This window comes from Podarcis raffonei, chromosome 5, assembly GCF_027172205.1.
Source record: "Podarcis raffonei isolate rPodRaf1 chromosome 5, rPodRaf1.pri, whole genome shotgun sequence".
Lineage (NCBI taxonomy): Eukaryota > Metazoa > Chordata > Lepidosauria > Squamata > Lacertidae > Podarcis > Podarcis raffonei.
In genome coordinates this window covers 80,093,778-80,116,460 of record NC_070606.1, presented here as the reverse complement: position 1 = coordinate 80,116,460, position 22,683 = coordinate 80,093,778, and the positions used below count along the sequence as shown (strand labels likewise).

The following is a 22,683-nucleotide window of genomic DNA, read 5'->3' as shown; positions in this document are numbered from 1 at the left end:
CGTAAATTTCTCCAGTCTTCCGTGAATTTCTGGTCCCGCCGGTTTCAAATCCTTCCTGTTAGTTTATCTAGTTCTGCATAGTCCATTAACTTCATCCTCCATTCTTCAATCGTCGGTAATTCTTCTTGCTTCCATTTTTGGGCCAATAATATTCTTGCTGCTGTTGTGCATGGATATTGTAATATAGAATTTTTGTTATATTCTTCTGATAAACAACAATTTGAACAACACCTTAAAAGATGAGCCATGTGCACCATATGTTTATTTAACAAAATTTATAGGCTGCTTCATCAAAAAGCTGAGGTGGGGGAACCCAGATGTTTTACCTGCAGTCTACAACAATTGCACGGAGTAATGACACCGTGTAAGATAAGGTACTGTAGCAGTCAATCCGATTTTAGCTCCGGCATCTGCTAAGTGAAATGTAAGAGAAGTTAATTAACTTCTGGCAAGTGTCCCTGCACGCTGAGCTGGGAATCCCCATCCGGCAGAATCCAGGCCGGGTTTCTCAGCCCTCCGCCGCGCGGTCGGGGGTGGTTTGTTGTATGTTTGAATGAGAAAAGCAGGTTGTGGCGGCAGCCGAAGCGAGCTGGTGCCGGCGCGGATCTCCGGAAAGTACTGTAGAAACCCTAAAAAGCCAAGCCTGATTCTGGGTGGCGGAGTAATAAGAAGAAGAAGAAGCAAAAGTCCCGAAGCTGGGAACCGAGAGGTGAGTGCGAATCCTGCAGAAGAGTGAGGGGCTTTGCAAGGGGGCGACCTCCTGGAGCTATAAGCCGTTGGAAGGGGGCTTTGGGGAGGCTAGCCTCGCAGCCACTTTGTCTATTAGGAAGGTGCAACCACATGGGCGTAGCCAGGATTTTTGTTTTGGGGGGGGCAGAACCTCAGTTAAATATGTTTTTTATTGATTGGGGGACGCAGCTGCCCCCCTGCCCCCCCTTGGCTACGCCCATGGGTAGGGGGCTAAATCTGCAATGTGAACACTCCCGCCCCACTGGATCCAAGTAGGGTGATCTACGCCGAGTCCCTCTTTGCATTGCTGAAAATGTAAGGTGGTCTTTTTTTTTTTTTTGCCTCAAACTGGTTGCCTCAAAATTCACCTGCGCCCCATCGGGGCGAAAAGAGAAGCTCCCCTGAATTCCTGGGAAATACCCCGGCAGATCGTGTCTCCGATCCTGCAACAACAACCCCGGCCGAAGCGCGTTAGTTTAAGCTGGAACGTAAATTTGCAACTGCCTTTGGCAAGCTGCAACGGCATCTTCAAATAAGCGAGGACACCGCAATCTTAATCCTCCGCTCCTGTGCATGTTTGCTGGGAAGTACAGTAAAGTCCCACCGGGACTGCTGGGCCGCTTGCGCCACTGCAAGAAAGCGTGCAGAGGATTAACCGGCTATGGTTGGAACCAGTAGAAGCTGATGGATGGAAAGGGGAAGGTGGGGATAGGAGAGTTTTGCCATCCCATCTTCCCGGGTTGCAGTTTACCTCTTGTAAAAAGTCGTTTGGGAGCCAAATGGGAAGAGCGTGTCTTTATTGTCTCCCATCTGGTTTTCCAGATCGTCCCTGGTTCCTGCCAGGAAAAAGGTCATTGCTTGGAGCTTCTCTCACCAAAGGGTTCTCCCCACCAGAAAACCATCACCCTCCTTGGCAGCTCCTTTCTCCTCTCCCTCCCTCTGCGGTTGGGGGTTGGAGAGCTCCCTTTGTTGCATGTTTTGGAGGGAGGGAGGGAGAGAGAGAGAGAGAGATAACAAGTCAAGGAGAAGCTGATGGCCAGGATCAGCTTCCAGGCAGCGTGTATTCTCACAAACGCTCATTGATCTTTGTGATAAATTGTCCTGCATTGACTGTGGTTGATCAGCCTGGTCCAGGATTCTAAGGTTAAAATATGGACCAGAAGCCTTTCAGCTGAATTTGGTGTTTGTGAGTGAGTGAGTGAGTGAGTGAGAGAGAAAGCCCTCTTGGATTTTGTGCCACTGGCACAGCATCATCCTAAGTGACTGGCAAAGTCAACAGCTCTCTGCTTCAGTTTGCAATCTGTAAAATGGGGAGAAAAGCGGCCTGAATTTTTTTATTATTATTGTATTTCATCCAATTTATATGGCACTTGATTGTAACAAAACAACAACCCAACAACAGCCACCCAACCTCAAAGCATTTTGCAATTGTTGTGGGCAAGCATAATCAATATTGTAAAGCACTTTGTAAATTAAAAGAAGTGCTGTGTAAGTGAGAAGTTATGTCATTCCAGACTTGGAAGTAAATCCCAGTTTATTTCAATTGGGGATTACTCCCAAGGAAATGGTTATAACTAGCTATTATCTCCACAGCTGTGAACACTTGAAAGTGCTGTATAAATGTGGAGCTGTTGTTGTTGGTGGTGGTAGTAAAACTGTTAGCTACTATTTATTTAAGGCAAATGCGATTTAGAAGGAAAGCCAAAATGTTCACTTTGTACATGTGTAAGTTCCATTAACTTCCATAGAACTTTGGGGGTGTCTAGGAAAACTTTGCACTGCTCTACTTCCCTACAACTGATATTGCTTCCATGAAGGTGAAAATAAAGATACATATGTATTCATAACTTGTGCTGTGTTTTTTCAAGTGTATGTATACCAAAATGGGTAAGCGTACATTTATCCCATGTGGTGTGTATTCACTTTTTCTGTGTTGGAAACTATCAGCAAAGTAACCCTTTCAGAATGGATTTGGTTCCTTACACATCCTCCTTTAAAGCCCTCAGTTGCATATTTCAATATATTATTTTTTTAAAAAAAAATCAGTGATGTTTTTTGCATGGCAGTTTTACATCCCAATTCTGTTATGTGCTTTGGAAGTAACAATGCGGTTTAATACTTGTCCACTCAGAAGTAAGTTCCATGCATTTCAGTGGGTCTTAGTTTCCTATAAGTGAGTGAATTAATTTATGAGTAAATGTACAGAATGGGCTGCAGGACCAATAGGCTATTGATTTATTATTATTATTATTATTTAGTAGGAATGTCCTAGAATTCTTTTCTTTTTGAAAGTCTCTATCTTATCACTGACAGCACTTTAGAGAAGTGGCTGCCTAAATGAGGCCAAACACTTTGGGCGTTTCTGTTTTGATATTGGATGAAGTTATATGTAAACAAAGCCAGCAGTGACCGGTTTGATGATTGATCTTCAAGTGAAGAGGGGAATGTGTTCTTCCTATCCACGGTGGAGAGGTTTTTGAGAAGAAATACGGATGCCCAGTTTCCAATTTTCCCTCTCTTGCAGTATATGCTCTATGTATTAAACAGATGAGTTGATTTACAGGAAAGTCGGAGCAAAAGGTGAACCCTTTGATGAGTGGTTGATTGTTTTTCCTGTTGGCTTCCTGTGGCACTGTTCTGCCCCTTTAAGGCGCTGGTGAGCTGTCATTGCTGACCCAAGAGAGCCATTAAAGGCTCAGGGAACCAGTTGAAAAGCACCATTTCCTTGCCTTTCAAAACAAGAGTCTTGGTCTCTGTGCCTGTTTACCAACAGGATTACATCTGGTGCATGTCAATATGCTTAGGTCTCTTGTGTCAACAGTCTTTGCAATTCTTTGGACTTAGACGAGCTTTTGCCTTTGTTCCTCCATCTTCTTTCAAGCTGCCAACCACTGCAGGTTGTGTTTTTTTTTTAAGTGCTATGATGTTCATCCAGCAATATAACTTTTGTTGGTGACCTCCCCACTTCCCCCTTTTTTCTTGCGCCAGTTTCCAAATAAATATCATTGTTTCCTCCAATACAGTTGGTGTGCATTTTGGAGAGTCCGCTGGTTGGTAGCTGATATCCTGGCTCCGTTTAAAGGGGCAGGACCAGCATCTTTGGGTTGTATGATAATAAAGGGATGCATTTCTCTTTATGCAACTGATGTGTCCATTATTGCAGTATGAAACAGTTCAGGCTTCTTTTCTTCCTGAGCTGGTTCAAACTTAGAATATCTCAGTTGAGACTCCTGTTTCTCTTCCTGTAGGTTTTTCATAGGCAGGAGTTTACTTAGTCATGCGAGCCAGGAAAATGTGAGAACCGTGGGACTATGCTTGGAATCTTGTTAGTTTCTATCCCAGCAACAGATTCAGGGTCTGAAATTCGAGGTGGGGGACGACGACCCCTCTGATTTCAAAGCTGCAATAATCGCCCAGAGTTTTCCAGGTTCAAATTCCCATGCTTCTGTTGCAGCAAAACTCTTGCTGGCTTTGCATAGGATATATTGCAGAAGAACATGGAGGTTATTCAGCTGGATATAAGTGATGCATTACAAGAGCACCCCCCTATCTTTCTTCCACCTATTTTTGTAGACTGCAGTCATCAACTGGTGGCTCTGTGTCTAGCTGTGCAAGATTTAACAATGCCGACTCAACTTGTGAGGTTGCCTAGGAAATGGAGTAAATGCCTCAGTCCTTTCACCCTGTGAGGCCTATTTTCCAGGATGACTGAAAGCATCAGCACTGGGAGTGTGTGTGGAGGGGGGATAGTGGTGTGTTTAACCGTGGATACTTCAATGGCAGAAAGCCTTTCAAGCATGTAATGATGGAACGGTGCATTTCGCATGAATGGGTTTCTACGAAAAAGCTATAGGATCCAAACAGTTTGAGCAGTATCTAGGGAAGGAGACTCACCCTAGCTACATTTATACAGTCATTAGCTTTGGAGAGTCCTAAATAGTAGGTTCTAGCACACACCTGCACCCCAAAAATCTGGTACACTCTTCCTCTCCAACATATGGAGCATGGCAGGGTCACATGATGGGGATGTAACTGTGTGTGTGGCCAGCAAATACAGCCCTCTTCATGCTATGGTAATCATGCATGGGCATATACCTGAAGGAGCGTCTCCACCCCCATCGTTCAGTCCGGACACTGAAGTCCAGCTCCGAGGGCCTTCTGGCGGTTCCCTCACTGCAAGAAGTGAGGAAATAGCAAACCAGGCAGAGGGCCTCCTTGGTAGTGGCGCCTGCCCTGTGGAACGCCCTCCCACCAGATGTCAAGGAAATAAACAACTACAGGGGTACCTCAGGTTACAGACGCTTCAGGTTACAGACTCTTCAGGTTTCAGACACTGCTAACCCAGAAATAGTACCTCAGGTTACGAACTTTGCTTCAGGATGAGAACAGAAATTGCGCAGCGGCGGCAGTGGGAGGCCCCATTAGCTAAAGTGGTACCTCAGGTTAAGAACAGTTTCAGGTTAAGAATGGACCTCCAGAACGAATTAAGTTCTTAATCAGAGGTACCACTGTATCTGACTTTTAGAAGACATCTGAAGGCAGCCCTGTTTAGGAAAGTTTTTAATGTTTGGTGTTTTATTGTGTTTATAATATTCTGTTGCGAACTGCCCAGAGTGGCTGGGGAAACCCAGCCAGACGGGTGGGGTGTAAATAACAACAACAACAACAACAATAATAATTTTATTATAACATGGATAGGGTTCTTGTCTTTGACAACTACCCACTAGGTTTCAGGTTCCTGCCTTCCATCCAGTGTAACACGGAAAGTATTCTTGAGTCTTGGGCTAGGAATGGATGGCTGTCCTCACATTCAGTCTGAAAGAGGTTTAGGCTTGTTTGACTATTCCAGGAGTCGCCAATGTGGTACCCAGGGGCTCCATAGCTGCTGTTAATTAATTTTATATACTGCCCTTCATCAGGGTGGTTCACAGAATAAAACACAAGTAAATAATTGTGTTCATGACTCTATCCCACCCCTAATTAATCCACAACAGTCCTGTGAAATAGATGGAGGATTAGCAACTGACCCGAAGTGAGAATCGCTTGGCTGAGCAGAGATTTGAAATTTGGTCTCTCCAGTCTTAGTCCAACATACTATATGCTTTGCCACCCTGGCTCTTACGAAATGAAGAGTCAGAGAAGATATTTTGCTAGTATATGGCAAACTGACTTGAGATCAGCTTACACCATACATGTGAAATGGGTATGTTTAATTGTTAAGATTTTAAAGGACAACAAAGAAAAGACTAGTATGCTTTCACAAGTGAGAACTGCTGTCAACCTCATTCAAGCGTAACTCTGAACCAAATCGTGGCTTAGTGTGAAAGAGCCTTGACTATAACTCATGGTTTGTTTCAAGATCGTGCAAAGCCAAACTATGGCTTAGCTTAGCTCAGCGCAGCAGTGGAATGACTGCTGGTGGCCATAATCTCCTTTCTGAGAGTGTGCTTGTTCATACTAAACTCTGGTTTGGCTTTGCGTTACGTGTGAACCAGGCTGTTGTCTGGCTGATGCCACTTTTTAAATATGGTTGATGTGGAATAAAAATGGGGAGAGTGAATGTCTGTATGCTTTAGCTAGCTTACGTTGTTTCATTCAATTTACAAGATGTGGGAAGTGCAAAAACCAATCCTGTGGAAACAAACCTTTTAGGTGAATTGACACACCTTATGGCAAAACACACACACAGGGGGGAGGAAGTTGAGTAGGAGATAATTCTGTATAGAGTGAAATGTAAATTGATGCTGCTCTGAGTGTCAATGAAGATTAATGACCTCTTCACATGTCAGTGAGCAATGGCTAGTCCTGCGGAGCACCATCTGTACAGCAAGGACAGAAGTGCATGAAAGCACCACTGATTAGTTTGTGGATTTTGGCTTAAGCCCTGGGTCACATATTGAATGCATAGCTTGGCCGCATGACCTTCCTATGGAAATATGTTAACCCTTCATGGGCAGACTGTTATAGAAAAAACCCATGAGTGCTGTTTTAGTGGTCTACTTAATTCCCTGCTCTAGTTCTGCTTCTTGATGTCCTTTAGCCAGAGATTATGGTGGGACTTTCTGCATGTGAAGTTTGTGCTCAGTAAATGAGTTTTATTTATTTATTTTGGACAGGCTTATGCCTCTCTTTAGTGTAAAAAAGGGGATGGGGAGGAATTGAACATAGGGTGAGTAGGCTTGCAACTAAATAGCCAATAATTCTAATGACTAATCATAAAACTCAGCAGGATCGATAGCTTGCCCTCTGCTCACACAAGATGACTACAAAGTCAGGGCAAGTGAAACAGTACTTGCCATCCTTTGAAATTAAAGAAAAGCTGGCACCAGCAAGAATCGATGGGAGGCATGCCACAAATAAGGCCATAAGAGGAACCTTGTTGGATCAGGCCAAAGCCCTATGTCTAGTCCATCTCTAACATATAGCTAGCCCCTTCCAAGGCCTGATAGTCCCCTACTTAGGAGTATATTGCCTGGGATCTAGTTTTGCAGAGTGACCCCAACCATGTCTACTCAGCCCTATTGCACTTTTAAAGGTAAAGACACAGGGACCCCTGACCATTAGGTCCAGTCGCGGACGACTCTGGGGTTGCGGCGCTCATCTTGTTTTATTGGCCGAGGGAGCCGGCGTACAGCTTCCGGGTCATGTGGCCAGCATGACTAAGCCGCTTCTGGCGAACCAGAGCAGCACACAGAAACGCCGTTTACCTTCCCGCCAGAGCGGTACCTATTTATCTACTTGCACTTTGACGTGCTTTCGAACTGCTAGATTGGCAGGAGCAGGGACCAAGCAACAGGAGCTCACCCCATCGCGGGGATTCGAACCGCCGACCTTCTGATCAGCAAGCCCAAGGCTCTGTGGGGTTAGCTTCGCAGCCTTGGCCTCAAGAGGCAGCAGGAAGCAAGGCACCTCTTCCCTCCATGTCCCTGTTGCCCACCCACCCCACACCTGTGTGAGCCAGACTCCAGGTATGGCACACAACAGATCAAAAGGCAGACAGGCAGCAATGCCTGCAAGGACACAGCTCTGCTTACATCTCCTGCTGAATCAGGGAGGTGGCTTTGTTGTCAGGTGGCAGGTCCAGATCTCTAGAGACTTGGTGGGAAAACACACATTAAAGACCCCTTATAAGAAAAGACAACAGCTAAACACCTGGAGCCTGCATGGTTGTTTTTTTAAAAAATCCCTAAACTGCTTGGGTCTAAGATATCCAAAGAACTGTTTTTCCTCAACCAGCCTCCCCACTCCTCATTCCTCTAACATGGTTGGCCAAGACTAGAGACAGGGTCCTTTCAGTAGTGGCACCAAAATTATGGAACTCTATTCCATGAAACTTGGAGGGCCCCTCTCTGCTTGTGTTCTGCCAGCTTTAAAGACACAGTACCAAAAGAAGATTTTGCTGGATCAGGCAAATGGCCTATCTAGTCCAGGATCCTGTTCTCACAGTGGCCAACCGGCAAGCAGGAGACCACATAACACTGGTCTTGAAAGACCTACATTGGCTCCCAGTACATTTCTGGGCACAATTCAAAGTGTTGGTGCTCACCTTTAAAGCCCTAAGCGGCCTCGGCCCAGTATACCTGAAGGAGCGTCTCCACCCCCATCGTTCTGCCCGGATGCTGAGGTCCAGCGCCGATGGCCTTCTGGTGGTTCCCTCAGTGCGAGAAGCAAAGCTACAGGGAACCAGGCAGAGGGCCTTCTCGGTAGTGGCGCCCACCCTGTGGAACGCCCTCCCATCAGATGTCAAAGAGATAAACAACTACCTGACATTTAGAAGACATCTGAAGGCAGCCCTGTTCAGGGAAGTTTTTAATGTGTGACATTTTAATGTATTTTTAATCTTTATTGGAAGCTGCCCAGAGTGGCTGGGGTACGAATAAGAATTTATTTATTTATTTATTTATTTATTTATTTATTTATGCATTCATTCATTCATTCATTCATTCATTCCAGCTGTGGAGGCCAAGCATAGCCATCATTTTAAAAATAAAATAAAATCAGGAGGGCTTTTAGCCTCACAGGAAAGCAAGGTTTTCTCTGAAGACTGCAATTTATCTGCTGGGCTTACCTTTGTTGCCTCGCATTTGATCATGGTGCTGTGCTGGGAACTGCTGCTCACCTTGAACAATACGTATGGTTTAGAGCAGGCGGGAAAGTGTAACAGAGTTCCACAAAAGAAAAGATAAGAAAATATATATCGCTAGCAGCTGATATGAGTTGTGGTTCACAGCATCTGGAAGGCACCAGGTTGGGGATGGCTAGTCTTTACTGGCTGGCAGCAGCTGTCCAGGGTTTCGGGCAAAAGGGTTTCCCAGCCCTACCTAGAGATGCCCAGGATTGAACCTGAGACCTTTATGTGTGAAAACAGATGCTCTACTGCTGAGCAACAGCCCTCCCCACCAAAGGGGGAACCAGAGAGCACTACACTTAACAAAACTGTGATAGTCTGTTATTGCGCGCTATGCATGATTTGAAAATATCAGAGTGATTTGTCTGAAATCACTCATGTCGACTGAAAGTGAGGTCCAGTGCTGAGGGCCTTCTGGCGGTTTCCTCACTGTGAGAAGTGAGGTTACAGGGAACCAGGCAAAGGGCCTTCTCGGTAGTGGCACCCTCCCTTCAGATGTCAAGGAAGCAAACAACTACCTGACTTTTAGAAAACATCTGAAGGCAGCCCTGTTTAGGGAAGTTTTTAATGTTTAATGTTATATCGTGTTTTTAATATTCTGTTGGGAGCCACCATGATAATGATAATTATCATTATTATTTCCACCATGCAGGGCACCGGATAAGAGAGTATTTGCTAAATCATTGCAGAAGACAACCCTTCGTCTGTACTCTGCAGATTAGCAGAAAATTTAAAGGAATATCTAATCATCATTCTGTGTTATCTGCCACTTGCCTCTGGGGATGTATTCTGATGGCTGGTGATTAGTTTGTGACATAATGACTATGATTTAGCATTGGGTTTTATGAGACTGCCTTCCTTACAGGGGGGCCCAGTCAGTTACTGGGGAGATGCAAGCTTCTTCTGGCACATCCTGGCAGAGCCAGGTGGTATGTCCTCCCTGCTGGCACAATAGAGTCATTTGCATGTCCTTCCCTTTCAGCTGATAATCAGAGGATGTCTTTGCCTCCCTGGGGTCCACGTCCCTCCTTTGGGGGGCCTTCAAGTGCGGCTTCCCTTTTCCTTTGTATTGCTTGCCCCTGGGGCAAAGACACCAGCCAACGCTGCCAGGCAGGCCATCTGTCTTTGTTTTCTCCTTGTTACATTAGGAGAGGGTTTTAAGTAACCTTAATAGGGGAAGGAAAGAGAAGCGGACTGCTTGAAAACCCCAACTCTAGAGGTGGCGCTGTGGGTTAAACCACAGAGCCTAGGACTTGCCGATTGGTGGTTTGAATCCCCGCAATGGGGTGAGCTCCCGTTGCTCGGTCCCAGCTCCTGCCAACCTAGCAGTTCGAAAGCACATCAAAGTGCAAGTAGATAAATAGGTACTGCTCCGGCCTCAGAAAGATTATAGAAAAAAGAAGGTATTTATTTAAAAGAAGCTGAGACCTAGGTTTTGAGGTCCCGAGTCTGTGCTCAACATGATTTCAGATCCTTATTAGTAAACATTATCTCAGGCACGGACACTTCATCAAGCCTTGGGTCTGAAGTCCAGTGGTGAGTTAAAAGATGTTCCTGGGGTGTGCAGAGAGCTTATACATAGGGTCCACAGAGATGACATATACACAGCAAGGTTAAAAACCCTGGTCTTAAATCAGTTTGTTGGGGATCCAAAAGTGTGTCTAGGTGACTTGGCAAGATGACCAGTGAGACATGGTCAAAATGAGGGGATGGAGCAGATGGGTTAAAATCCAGGTACTGTATGTGTGTGCGCTTGGCTGTTGGGGAGAAGCTTTAGGCAAGAAAACTTCCATATGTAATGGGGCAGGTTCTGGTAAGAGGTAGATTGGGGCACCTCAAGTAACAAGAATGACTCATCTTCAGATGATCCTCCTGAATGGACCTATGAAGAACAATGACTGTGGCTGGTGGCTTCTTGGTGAGTCCGGCTGTCTTGTCCGCAGACTCTATTGTTCTGTGGGGTTTGCATCTTCATTTCTATGGAATTCCTGGTTTGTTGAGGATGCTCGTCTCCAGATGCAAGGGCTTTTTGATACAAAACCTGTATCTGGTGACCTTTTGCTTACAAATCATTTTGCCTTATTGCCAGTGGTTTTCTGGTGAATCAAATGAAGTGTCTGGATCCTTACTGGCAAGAAGGTCAATGAGGTCAAGACAAAAGGATCTTTTCCCAGGGTCCTTTGACTTAGGTAAATCCATCTTTGGTTCACTCTTGAACACAAGATGGAGACTAGCAGCTAAAGCCTCCTAACTGGCCACAGGTTTCCCACCCCTTTGCCTAAGTGGTCTTCTTAAATATTTCTCAGAAAACAATCCCTCTCTCTTCCTATACTGTGATTCTTTGTGTGTTTCCCCCAACAGCAGGGTCACTGGCATTCTGTTACAGACATCTTATCCCATCTATTGGATGGCAAAAGCTAATTAGACTAGTTCAGATTCTTTCAGCATTTAATCACAGGGTTCTATGGAGACACTGAGTTATTATAGTTGGTGTAAATCTGGTTGATTTCATCTTGATTCTTTGACCAGAAGGCTCTTGTTTTTGCTGTTGTGGATGTTTTGTTGTTGTAATTTGATGACAACAAATTGTACATTCCCTCTCTTGCTGTTTTAAGGCTTGTCTAGGAGGTTCTTTTGATGTCTGCATCCCCTGGAAGGCTGCAAGAAGCGTCCCTTAATCCTCTAGCCCAGCTTAACATGCACACGTTACTTAAATTGTTCCTAGATAACTTCCTTTTGCTTTGGAACAGGACAAGGCTTCCAGGGAGAGCGCTTTGTGATTGGCAGTAATATTGTCTAAATTAAAAGTGCCTCCTGCCTCTTTGATTTCTGGGAAGTAAGAACAGAATGAGAGTTGGTTCGTAGCATCTTGCAGCCTCTCTAGCCATCTTGGCAGTAGATTCAGCAAGCCAAGCTAGATGGAACTGGTCAGGCTGAAATGCGAATTGTTCTTAAGTACCGCACTGCCAACCTAGCAGTTCAAAAGCACGTCAAAGTGCAAGTAGATAAATAGGTACCGCTCCAGCGGGAAGGTAAACGGCATTTTTGTGCGCTTCTCTGGTTCACCAGAAGCAGCTTAGTCATGCCAGTAAAGTGAGATGAGCGCCACAACCCCAGAGTCGTCCGTGACTGGACCTAACGGTCAGGGGTCCCTTTACTTTTACCTTTACCACACTAAAAGATTCTTCCAAACTGGAAGAAGCCCAGCGATTTTCATAGGTTTGCTCTTAAATTATTTTATTATTATCATTGATAAAACTTACATACTGCCCTTCATCTGACGATCTCAGGGTGCTTCGCAAGGTAAAATGCATTAAAGGTTAAACTGAGAATAGAAACAGAGGGCATTTGACTAATATTTGGTGTACTCATAGAGTCAATCTTATAATGGGTCTTGAGGGCATCTGCAGGGTTTTTTGTTTGTTCATATGTTTATGTGGAGGCAAAGTATGTATGGTTACCAACAAACAAATAAACAGACAAACAAAAAAATAACTAGCATCAGAGAACAGGTTTCCATTTCTGGCAGAATTGGTGGGTGAGTAATGGCGAGCTGTTTTACTAGACCCGTCTTGAGAAGCTGGGTCTATCTCTCTGTTTTTTCTCAGTGGGCTGCTGGCTGTAGGTAGACCTGGAATCCAAGCAACAACTTTCCACTCCCTGCTAAAACACCCAGTTCTTTCCCTGATTCCCTTCATCCTTTGAACTAAAAAAATGAGAGCCTGTATCTGTTTCCTTCCTTTCAGTGTGACCATACTTGTTACAATTTATCAGTGAAACCTAGGGTTTTTAGTTACCGTATTTTTCGCTCTATAAGACGCACCAGACCACAAGACGCACCTAGTTTTTGGAGGAGGAAAACAAGAAAAAAAATAATATTCTGAATCTCAGAAGCCAGAACAGCAAGAGGGATTGCTGCGCAGTGAAAGCAGCAATCCTTCTTGCTGTTCTGGCTTCTGGGATAGCTGCGCAGCCTGCATTCGCTCCATAAGACGCACACACATTTCCCCTTACTTTTTAGGAGGGAAATAGTCTTATAGAGCAAAAAATACGGTACTTATGCAAGAGGCTCATCAAGTTGATGTTGATGATGACTTGTTTCCCCCAAATGGCTTTGGATGCTTTTAGTCTGCAACTCCTGTCCTAGGGAAGAGCTGCAGGATGGCACGGTTTGCATGCAAAGAAGTCCCGGGTTCAAGCCAGATCAGGCTGAGAAAGACCTTAAACCCCAGAGGGCTGCTGCCAATCATAGCTGGAGTAGATAGCATTCAGCTAGACGGACCAACGGTTTGTCTATTATGAAGTGATGTGGCAGTTACTTCAATTTCCCCTCTATTCACATATTTGAAAGTTTGGCCTTAAAAATACCTCCCTGCATTGAGGAAACTGCATTTTGCAAGGCATCATTTGTAGGATTAAAGAAAAGAGTTCTTAAAAATGAATTGAATGAGATTATGGGAACAAAGGAAGCCTTGTGGAGAGAAATCCAATGGTCAACTTCTTAATGAGTTATATGTTAGTCCCTGAAAATAATAGTAGCCATTGTTTGCATTGTTTGGGGTCCTGGCTCCAAACAATGGACAAAACCATAGAAGCTGATGGAGGGTAATTGTTTTTGTTTTTTTTAATGGAGGTGGTTTCCTCCCCTTTTGGTACCAGTATCTTCAGCTTCACACAGATATTTCACTGCATTGGCCTTGTTTATGAGTTTGCTCATTATGCGTTTTCATTGGAACTCTCACGAGTAGCTAGCAAAACACCTGCCCCTATGGGATGTCTGGAGGGAGGGCTTGTATAGTGTATATGCCGGTATGGGGAAAAAATGGATGCATTGCATTTCCTTGTGGAATATGGCTTTACACCATCAGGGACAGAGCAGCCATAAGAGCATCTCCATGTGCAGTTATTCTTTCCATACTTCATGCAAAGGGGAGAAACTGCAGAGGGATGCATTTGGGAACACCATTGGATAAGGGGCTAAATCTACCCCTTGTATCTCTCGAGCTTTGGTTCTCCAAAGCTGAAGTTCTTAACAGAACCATTGTGGCTTTTGCTTGCATAGCTCCATCCTGGATTCAGTTCTGTGGTCACACTAGAATATAAAGCAGGCAAGTTGTTAAATCCAAGACCAGAACAGAACCATCTTGCACACTGAAAAGATAGGTCAGTTGATAGAGCGTGAGACTCTTAACCTTAGGGTTGTCGGTTCAAGCCCCACATTGAACACAAAAGATTCCTGCATTTCAGGGGGTTGGACTAGATGTCCCTTGTGGTCCCTTCCAACTCTACAATTCTATGGTGTACCCATTATTTTAAGGGTGGGGAACCTGTGGCCCCTGACATATCCTCCAACATTTCTTTGATGAAAATAGGGACGTCCCATTCCATAATAATAATTTTACTACAGTGGACGCTCGGGTTGCAAACGTGATCCATACGGGAAGCACGTTTGCAACCCGCAGCACCACGTCTGCACACACACAGGTTGTGATTTGGTCTTCTGCGCATGCGCAAGTGCCAAAACACAGAAGTAACCCTTTCTGGTACTTCTGGGTTCGGCGCGGAGCGCAACCCGAAATCGCACAACCCGAAGCGTCTGTAACCCAGGTATGACTGTATTTATCCCCCATCCATCTGACTGGGCTTCCAACATTTATAAAAAGATATGAAAACATTAAACTTTTTTAAAAAAACAAATCCCTATACAGGGCTGCCTTCAGACAACTCAGGGGTCGGATAACTCCATACCCTCCAACATTTCTCCAGTGAAAATAGGGATGTCCTAAGGAAAAGTGGGGCATTCTGGGATCAAATCAGAAACCGGGTTGGCTTCTCTAAATCAGGGACTGTCCCTGGAACATAGGGACACTTGGAGGGACTGCCCTGATTTGCTGTTGGGCTCCAGCTTTCTTCAGCCCCACTCAGCAAGGCCCAGGGATGATGGGAGCTGCTATCTGAAAACATTTAGAGGGCCATGGGTTCCCCAGCCCTGCTGTAACACAATATCTCAGTCTAGGTGGAGACTGTTGCAACTTTGCATTTTACAGCTCACCTGTAAAAGCCATAGACAACAGGGGATTTAAAGCAGAGAAATAAGCAGGCTTGTAGAAGAAGAAGGGCGGATCTCTGCAAGAAAGGTCCTCTTGGTTTCTTTGCTTGCTGTGGAGGAAAGGAACCCATCCTTTGGCCTCCATCTCTCCTTGGGCTGCCCACTTGGTGGAAAGCAGGCTAATAAATTGCCAATACTGCATTTTCCTGCTGGCAGAGAAGGGGGCTTGGAGATGCCACATTATACTCATTTGGCTGCCTAGTAGAAATAAAGAAAGGGCAGGCTAGTAACTTTAACGTGTGCTTACTTACGAAGCTGCTTTATTCATCCTGCAAATAGTGCATGAAAGCTACCAGAGCATAAAAGTACCTTTTGCTTTGATCTATAGGGAAAGATTTTGAGGGACGCGGGTGGCGCTGTGGGTAAAACCTCAGCGCCTAGGACTTGCCGATCGCATGGTCGGCAGTTCGAATCCCTGCGGCGGGGTGCGCTCCCATCGTTCGGTCCCAGCGCCTGCCAACCTAGCAGTTCGAAAGCACCTCCGGGTGCAAGTAGATAAATAGGGACCGCTTACCAGTGGGAAGGTAAACGGCATTCCGTGTGCTGTGCTGGCTCGCCAGATGCAGCTTGTCATGCTGGCCACGTGACCCGGAAGTGTCTGCGGACAGCGCTGGCTCCCAGCCTATAGAGTGAGATGAGCGCACAACCCTAGAGTCTGGCAAGACTGGCCCGAACGGGCAGGGGTACCTTTACCTTTACCTATAGGGAAAGATTATGGGACGTGGGTGGCGCTGTGGGTTAAACCACAGAGCCTAGGGCTTGCCGATCAGAAGGTTGGTGGTTTGAATCCCCGCGACGGGGTGAGCTCCCGTTGCTCGGTCCCTGCTCCTGCCAACCTAGCAGTTTGAAAGCATGTCAAGTGCAAGTAGATAAATAGGCACCGCTCCAGCGGGAAGGTAAACGGCATTACCATGCGCTGCTGTGGTTCACCAGAAGCGGCTTAGTCATGCTGGCCACATGACCTGGAAGCTGTACACCGGCTCCCTCAGCCAATAAAGCGAGATGAGCGCCGCAACCCCAGAGTTGGCCATGACTGGACCTAATGGTCAGGGGTCCCTTTACCTTATAGGAAAAGTTTGGAGAGCATCCATCACCACACCTAAAGGGCAGCAAGCTAGCTTAGGAGGTGCGGGTGACATAATGCACACAGTTCTGTACTCAAAACACCTTGCCTCCTAGTCTGCCAACAGAGACTGGCTACCACCCTCCTCCTTCCCTCCCTCCCTCCACTGAGATGGGGTGAGAAAGCAATGAATACTTGAATACCTGCATTGTCAAACCCATATCCCTTGCCATGCAAACTGTTTCTCTTCCTGCTTTCTATGAGTGGGCGGTAATTGTGTGAAAGTGACCCTAAGCACCTTGATGATGGGCTAATTGCAGATAACTAGAAGTTGTCCAGCCCCAGCCAGTAATCGCTGAAGCATTTTGAGTAAAGCAGGAATTATTATTATTTTTTAATATATGAGAAATAATCCCCAAAGAATTCTTTTATCAGGACTAATATCACTGAATTGTTCTTCCTTTCAACTTAATAATTACCTTCGCATTACCGGCACTTACCCCTCCTTAATTTTGCAGGAGAATTGTCTTTGATGCTGAGAAGAAACCTTCCTAAGGATGAGTTACTGGAACCTGGATAAGAGAACTTGTCTGCAGTACTGCCGGCATTTTTTGGTGGACAATGGAGTTTTTCATGGTAAGTGGCACCTTACCCCTCTAGCTCCTGCCGTCTCTTGTTTCTTACCTCCCTTTAAGTGTGGCTGAAATTACACAGTGGGGCCTTCATAACAGATGGTCCTTATTTACCTGCAGAGATGCAGTCTAAAGGCTGAAATTTATTCTTAGAAGTGGGGCTTTCTCACTCGCTGGTTTGTTAACACTTTCCTACGCTTTTAGCGGAAGGGGAACAAACCTTTGGGAGCAAAGCAAAATCGGCTGCGTAAGTGTCAGGTGCCTTGTTGACATTGTCACACTGTCATTCCGATAGTTGCACTTTGAAGCCGGAATCTGATATTTTGTGGATTCCGGTTTGTACTGACCTATCCTGCACTTCCCAGACTAATGTGTGGATCAGAACACACTGTAGTTATCCTTTTGGATTTGGACTTTTCTGAATTTAGCAACACAGTTCTAAGCTTAAAAAAAAAGCCCCCCCCAAGAACTGTTTAAAAATGTGGCTTTTGTGAGCAAATGTATTACAAAAATGTATTGAAATACCAATTTTTGTCTTGCTTTTTTTTTTAATGCAGATTGACACAGAAGCAGGAAGGAATGGCTTTGGTTGCTGTTGTTGTTATTATTAACTTGTTAATCACCTTCTAACCAATTACCTCAAGGGGTTGTGAGGGAGAGGAAAGCCAAGGCTTATATTATCCCCTTCCACACACCCCACATAAAGTGTGATTTGCAACCATTTGCTTGAGCTTTAACCACCGAAATCCTACACTGGGTGGCAGTATTGGACTTAAAATGAAAGAATTTCATTCCTTCACGTATTCTCAAACCACCTTGTAAAAGCATAAGAAATTATATATAATTAGATTTCTCTTGTCTGGAGATATTATTAATCACAGTGACTTGCAATTTTGCAGCAGTTTTTCAATAAAAGAGGTATAAAATGGCATTTCAGTGTCTAATATTAAAATGAGAATCACTTTTTATGACTGCTTTTTCAATGGGTGGCGAGTTTTGGACTCCCTTTCCCAGTAGAAGCTGCCCAAGCCCCTTGCAGCATATAGGGGTGTCTCTGAATGCAGATTCAGTGCTGCTGCTGCTGCTGCAGTTTTATTTGACTGCTTTTGCCCTTTCTTGCCTGCTATGAGCCAGAGGAAATGGTGGCGGGTCCTAGACTTAACTCTATACACCTTCTCAGGCTCCGCGCCCATGATCTTCATCAGCCAAGGGCCCATCAACCTTTGGCCAGAAATGTTGAATTATCCAGTCTTAATTGGCAGAACCCAAAAGACCACCAGAGAACTGGGCTTTGCTCCTCTTGCTATGACCAGGTCTCTTTCCAGTAGGAAATGTGGAAATTCCAAAGGGTGGAATTCCTTGATATTAGCATTTTATTTCGTTTCAAGATTCAAAATTACATTTTAAGATTTGATAAGTAGAATCCTATTCTGCAGTGCTAATGACTTTCCGCTCACCGACACTCGATGTTTATAATTGTAATTACATATAATTGCATTTTAAAGTACCCTCATACTGAGTTTCATCCTCTTCATCAGGTTTCTTAATATAATCTACTATTTCCACCCCCCCTTAAACTTCAAACCCCGCTCTATATAAAGAGTTGCTTTTAAAATAAATTGGAATTAGCGACACCTGAAGGACGCCACATAGATACCCCTGGTTTAGTGTGATATGTGAATATGGCCTGTATATCTTTAGTTCATCTGAAGTATTCTTGAGGAGAGGAGAGGTTATTTGTATTAATTTTCATTTCTGCCTGCCTGACTCTGTGTGTGTTCTACAAAAGTTACCTGCTTTGATGCTAATTTTGATGCAAATGTGAAAAGGACTGAAAAGCCAATATTCGTGTTTTTTGTTGTTGTTCTAAGGCTAGAATTACAATTAGCATGAATTAATTTGAATTCTTATCATACTGGAAACACAATATTCACCAGGTTGGTGTTGTGAAGTTGAGAATCCTGGAGATAATATTGATTAGCATCTCTCATATATTTATTTTTGTGAACAAAATTTGAAATGTATCACTAGGCAATGATTTTATCCTTCCTCTTCATTATGCTTTGTGTTTGGTTCAAAAATTAATCTATGTTTCAGGAGCTGAGGTCCCCGCCCCAGGAATAATCTGATTAAAGATAGCAACATTTGTGTGTGTTTGCCCTGTCTTCTTGCCTGTAGGAGCTGCTACTAGGTGTGACTGCAAGTAAGGACTTGGAAACCTAGGACCCAAGTCAGTCCTCCTGGTCTAGGCTGCTACTAATCTCTGGATTATTATTTTTATTATTTCATTTTTTTATTTATTGCATTTCTATACTGCCTTTCATATATAAAAACACAAAGAAACATAACATAATAACAAACAAAAAAACAATACCCCTTCATGGTTTAAAAGGCCATAGATTGTTTAATTAGTCAAACACCTGGGAGAAAATGAATGTTTCTGCCGGGGATCTAAAGATAAGTAATGAAGGCTCCAGGCAAGCCTCCCTGGGGAGAGCGATCCACAAATGGGGAGCCACTGCAGAAAAGGCCCTTTCTTGTGTTGCCACGCTCTGGACCAGGCATAGGCAAACTCGGCCTTCCAGATGTTTTGGGACTACAACTCCAATCATCTCTGACCACAGGTCCTGTTAGCTAGGGATGATGGGAGTTGTAGTCCCAAAACATCTAGAGGGACGAGTTTGCCTATGCCTGAGTCTGGACCTCTCGCAGAGGCGGCTGGTTTCTGCCCCTTCCACTGCTGGCATGTGGCCCCCTACATCTTAACTCAGAAGGGAATGTGGCCCTCGAATGAAAACATCTTGCCTATCTCTGATTTATTTAGGACTTATAATTTGTCAGTTATAGCCTTTTTCTGTTTTTAGATTAGCCTTATAATATTTGCTTGATTCGCTTATTTCTACAGTCTTAGGAATGTTAGGGTCATTCAATTGCCTAAGCGGAAAGCAGGCACGACATGTTTAATGAACAACTTGTTTTCTTTGATCAGTTCCAAGAAGAGCTGCTTCCCTTTCTTAGTGTTATTATTCCTGGTTTTTTTTTTGGGGGGGGGATTATTCTTCCCCCTCTCTTTTGATGCCTGTCTGAAGCATACAACTCCTTGTTTAAAACTGTATTTAATAGCAGTGGATCCACTTTGCCGTATGAAAGCTGTTCATTTTCTCTCTGCCTTGGAGACCTTGGTCTTAAGAATGAATTGAGTGGTGTTAGAATCCTGTCATGTTAGATGAGCCTTGCTCACAGAGAAATCTATCCCTTGCTTTCTTGCTTAGTGCAGTTAATTTGGTTATGTTAAGAGTATCTGATCGTAATTTTCCCACTGTGCTTACTGTGATAAAGTCATAATTGGACATGTAGCATAGGGAACCTCCTTGCAGCCTCAGCAGGAAATGAAACATGTGAGGACTGATTCATTTTAAATCCCAGCAAAGGAATAACAGAGCAATGCCCAATGACTAATGATGGTTCTTAGGCCCGGAGTGGTGGTCGTAAAAATAACACCTACGTGCCAATTTCACACAGTAACTAGCAGCTGAATGTACAAATCATGCAAAACAGCATGATATTTCTGTCTCTGAACATAAAAAGATCTCTACAGGATCACACCAAAAGCCTATCTATGCCATGGTCACACATTACATTTAAAACACAATGATGCCTCTTTAAACAGCCATGACTTCTCCCAAAGGATTCTGGGATCGTAGTTTATTAAGGGTGCTGAGGGTTGTTAGGAGGTACCTGGTCCTCTTACAAAGCTACAATTCCCAGAGTTCCCTGGGAAGAGGGATTGGTTGTTAAAGCTTGTAGCTCTTGGCCATATGGTTTTTGAAGCTCAGTATGTAAGATTGGAAAGTCTGGACATGATTATATAGGATTTTCAGGCACATAGTTCCGTGTATGAGATTACTTTTGGGAATCCTTTCTGCAGTGACTTCTCTGCAGCAGATCTCTTGCGCATTGCAGAGGGTTTTGGGGGAAGGGGGTGTTCTTGGGAATGGCATGAGCATGGATAATGCTATAGAAATAATAATCAGGAGACTCCTATTGTTGGACCTCTCCTCTTGATGTGCCCCATATCCTTGTAGAAATATGGAAAGTTGCATTTTGATCTTCAGGGCAGGGAGGTAAAAGGTGTTCATCAGTGAGTGATGAGCCACCTGGCAGAAAGTCACCCCCAGGAAATCAGAAGGCCCTGAGTGGAGATCAAGAATAGTGAGGATTCCAGTGGGAGAGATTTGGGAGGTGAGAACTGGGGTGGGTTGTCTGCAGGACAGACAGGTGTCTGCAGAAGAGACTCTTGCCTAGTGTGGTCTGCAGAAGGGAGTTGAGTGGGAAGATGCTTTGCAATAATTACTGCTAAGTGGAATGTTGGCACCAGACTGAGACTGGAGATGAGGAATGGATGGATTTCTCTGCTGTGTTCTCCTTTCCTCAAAGGGGAGTTGCTCCATCCCTTTGACCAGCTCGGTCGCCTTCTTCTGAACCTTCTCCAACTCCACAATGTCCTTTTTTGAGGTGAGGTGGCCAGAATGGCACGTAGTCCTCCCAGTGCAGTCGCACCATAGATTTGTATAAAGGCATTATGAGATGACCAGCTTTATTTTCAATTCAAAGCCATCCTCCCACTGGGAGACACTAACCACCCCTTGGACCGACTCTCCAGGGCCTCAAGCAGCAGTTTCCCCCTTCTCCTGTCACTTTATTCCATTTCACTGGAAACGCCCAGAATTGAACTTACGAGGTTTTTTTAATTCTTTTTGCATGCAAAGCTTGTGCAAGGCTTACTCTCTTTTCCTGCGTCTGTGAATAGCAGCGGGATAATTGGTAGTGTTGGACAAGGTGTCATTTGAAGAGGCAGCAATCTTCTCACTGAAGTAAAGGTAAAGGGACCCCTGACCATTAGGTCCAGTCGTGACCGACTCTGGGGTTGTGGCACTCATCTTGCTTTATTGGCCGAGGGAGTCGGTGTATAGCTTCCGGGTCATGTGGCCAGCATGACTAAGCCGCTTCTGGTGAACCAGAGCAGCGCACGGAAACGCCGTTTACCTTCCCGCCAGAGCGGTACCTATTTATCTACTTGCACTTTGACATGCTTTCGAATTGCTAGGTTGGCAGGAGCTGGGACTGAGCAATGGGAGCTCATCCTGTCACGGGGATTCGAACCGCCAATCTTTTGATCAGCAAGTCCTAGGCTCTGTGGTTTAACCCACAGCGCCACCCACGTCCCTTTCTCACGGAGGATCCACTTCTCACTGAGGATACCCTCCCAAATTCCAAGAAATGAACACTTCTGAGTGCAGCCAGTAGAGGCCAGCAGGCATCTCTCTATGGGTTTAGGAAGCTCATTTCGGCTACATGGAAAAACTGCCTGAGCAGCGAATAAACATTCTGTGCATGTTAAACCCGACCACTTTCATGACTCAAAACTTGCCTGAGGGTTCCTTGTCCTTTTCTAATGTTATTAGGAAAAACTGTTAATAGCTCTATTTGCATGATATTAATATTCTGATCTGCTTATGTCAGAAATTCCTTGTCACAAACATTCAGGCTGCTGCTGCTGATGTCTGGTACTCCAGGGAGACTCTTGAGTGCCCCAAAGCTAAAAATGTCATACATATATAACCAGAGAGAAGGGGAGGGAGAGATCAGAGCTCAGATTAGATCAAGTGTTATTATTTTTTGCTGGTGCTTTTCTAGTGGGAATCTTTAATTTGTAGCATGGAGGAAGGAAGAAAGAAAATAGCCATTTGGATTCGATGTGCCAGAGGAATGACAAATTTATAGGCTACTCCAGGATTGAGTCTCTGGACATGCACAAAATATTCTAGGGGAGTATTTAAAAGGGGAGTTAAAATGCATTCATGTACCCCAAAAAGCAAGCATGGAAACGCTAAATTTAAAGCTCCTATTTTAGTACTGGCATAATGCAAGGAATATATATTTGATTTGAACCAACCCTAGTGAGTTTTAGGTGCATTTCAGAGACACGTCTGTTCACTCAGGTAGATACCCCACACTTCTG

The 22,683-nt window shown here is 44.6% G+C and overlaps 1 protein-coding gene across 6 annotated transcripts in view; it reads left to right on the top strand.

Annotated features, from left to right (window-relative positions):
- The first annotated feature begins 536 nt into the window (after nt 1–536).
- PLCH1 (phospholipase C eta 1) overlaps nt 537–22,683 on the top strand; it is a 144,308-nt gene continuing 122,161 nt past the window's right edge. For 3 of the 6 annotated variants that reach the window (XM_053390329.1, XM_053390334.1, XM_053390328.1), the window contains exons 1-2: nt 538–709; nt 16,548–16,665. In XM_053390329.1, the coding sequence (XP_053246304.1) occupies nt 16,587–16,665 (79 nt within the window). In that variant the 5' untranslated portion in view covers nt 538–709; nt 16,548–16,586. Of the gene's footprint in view, nt 710–16,547; nt 16,666–22,683 lie in introns of those variants that run through there. The other 3 variants (XM_053390335.1, XM_053390331.1, XM_053390333.1) reach the window with 3 other exon arrangements.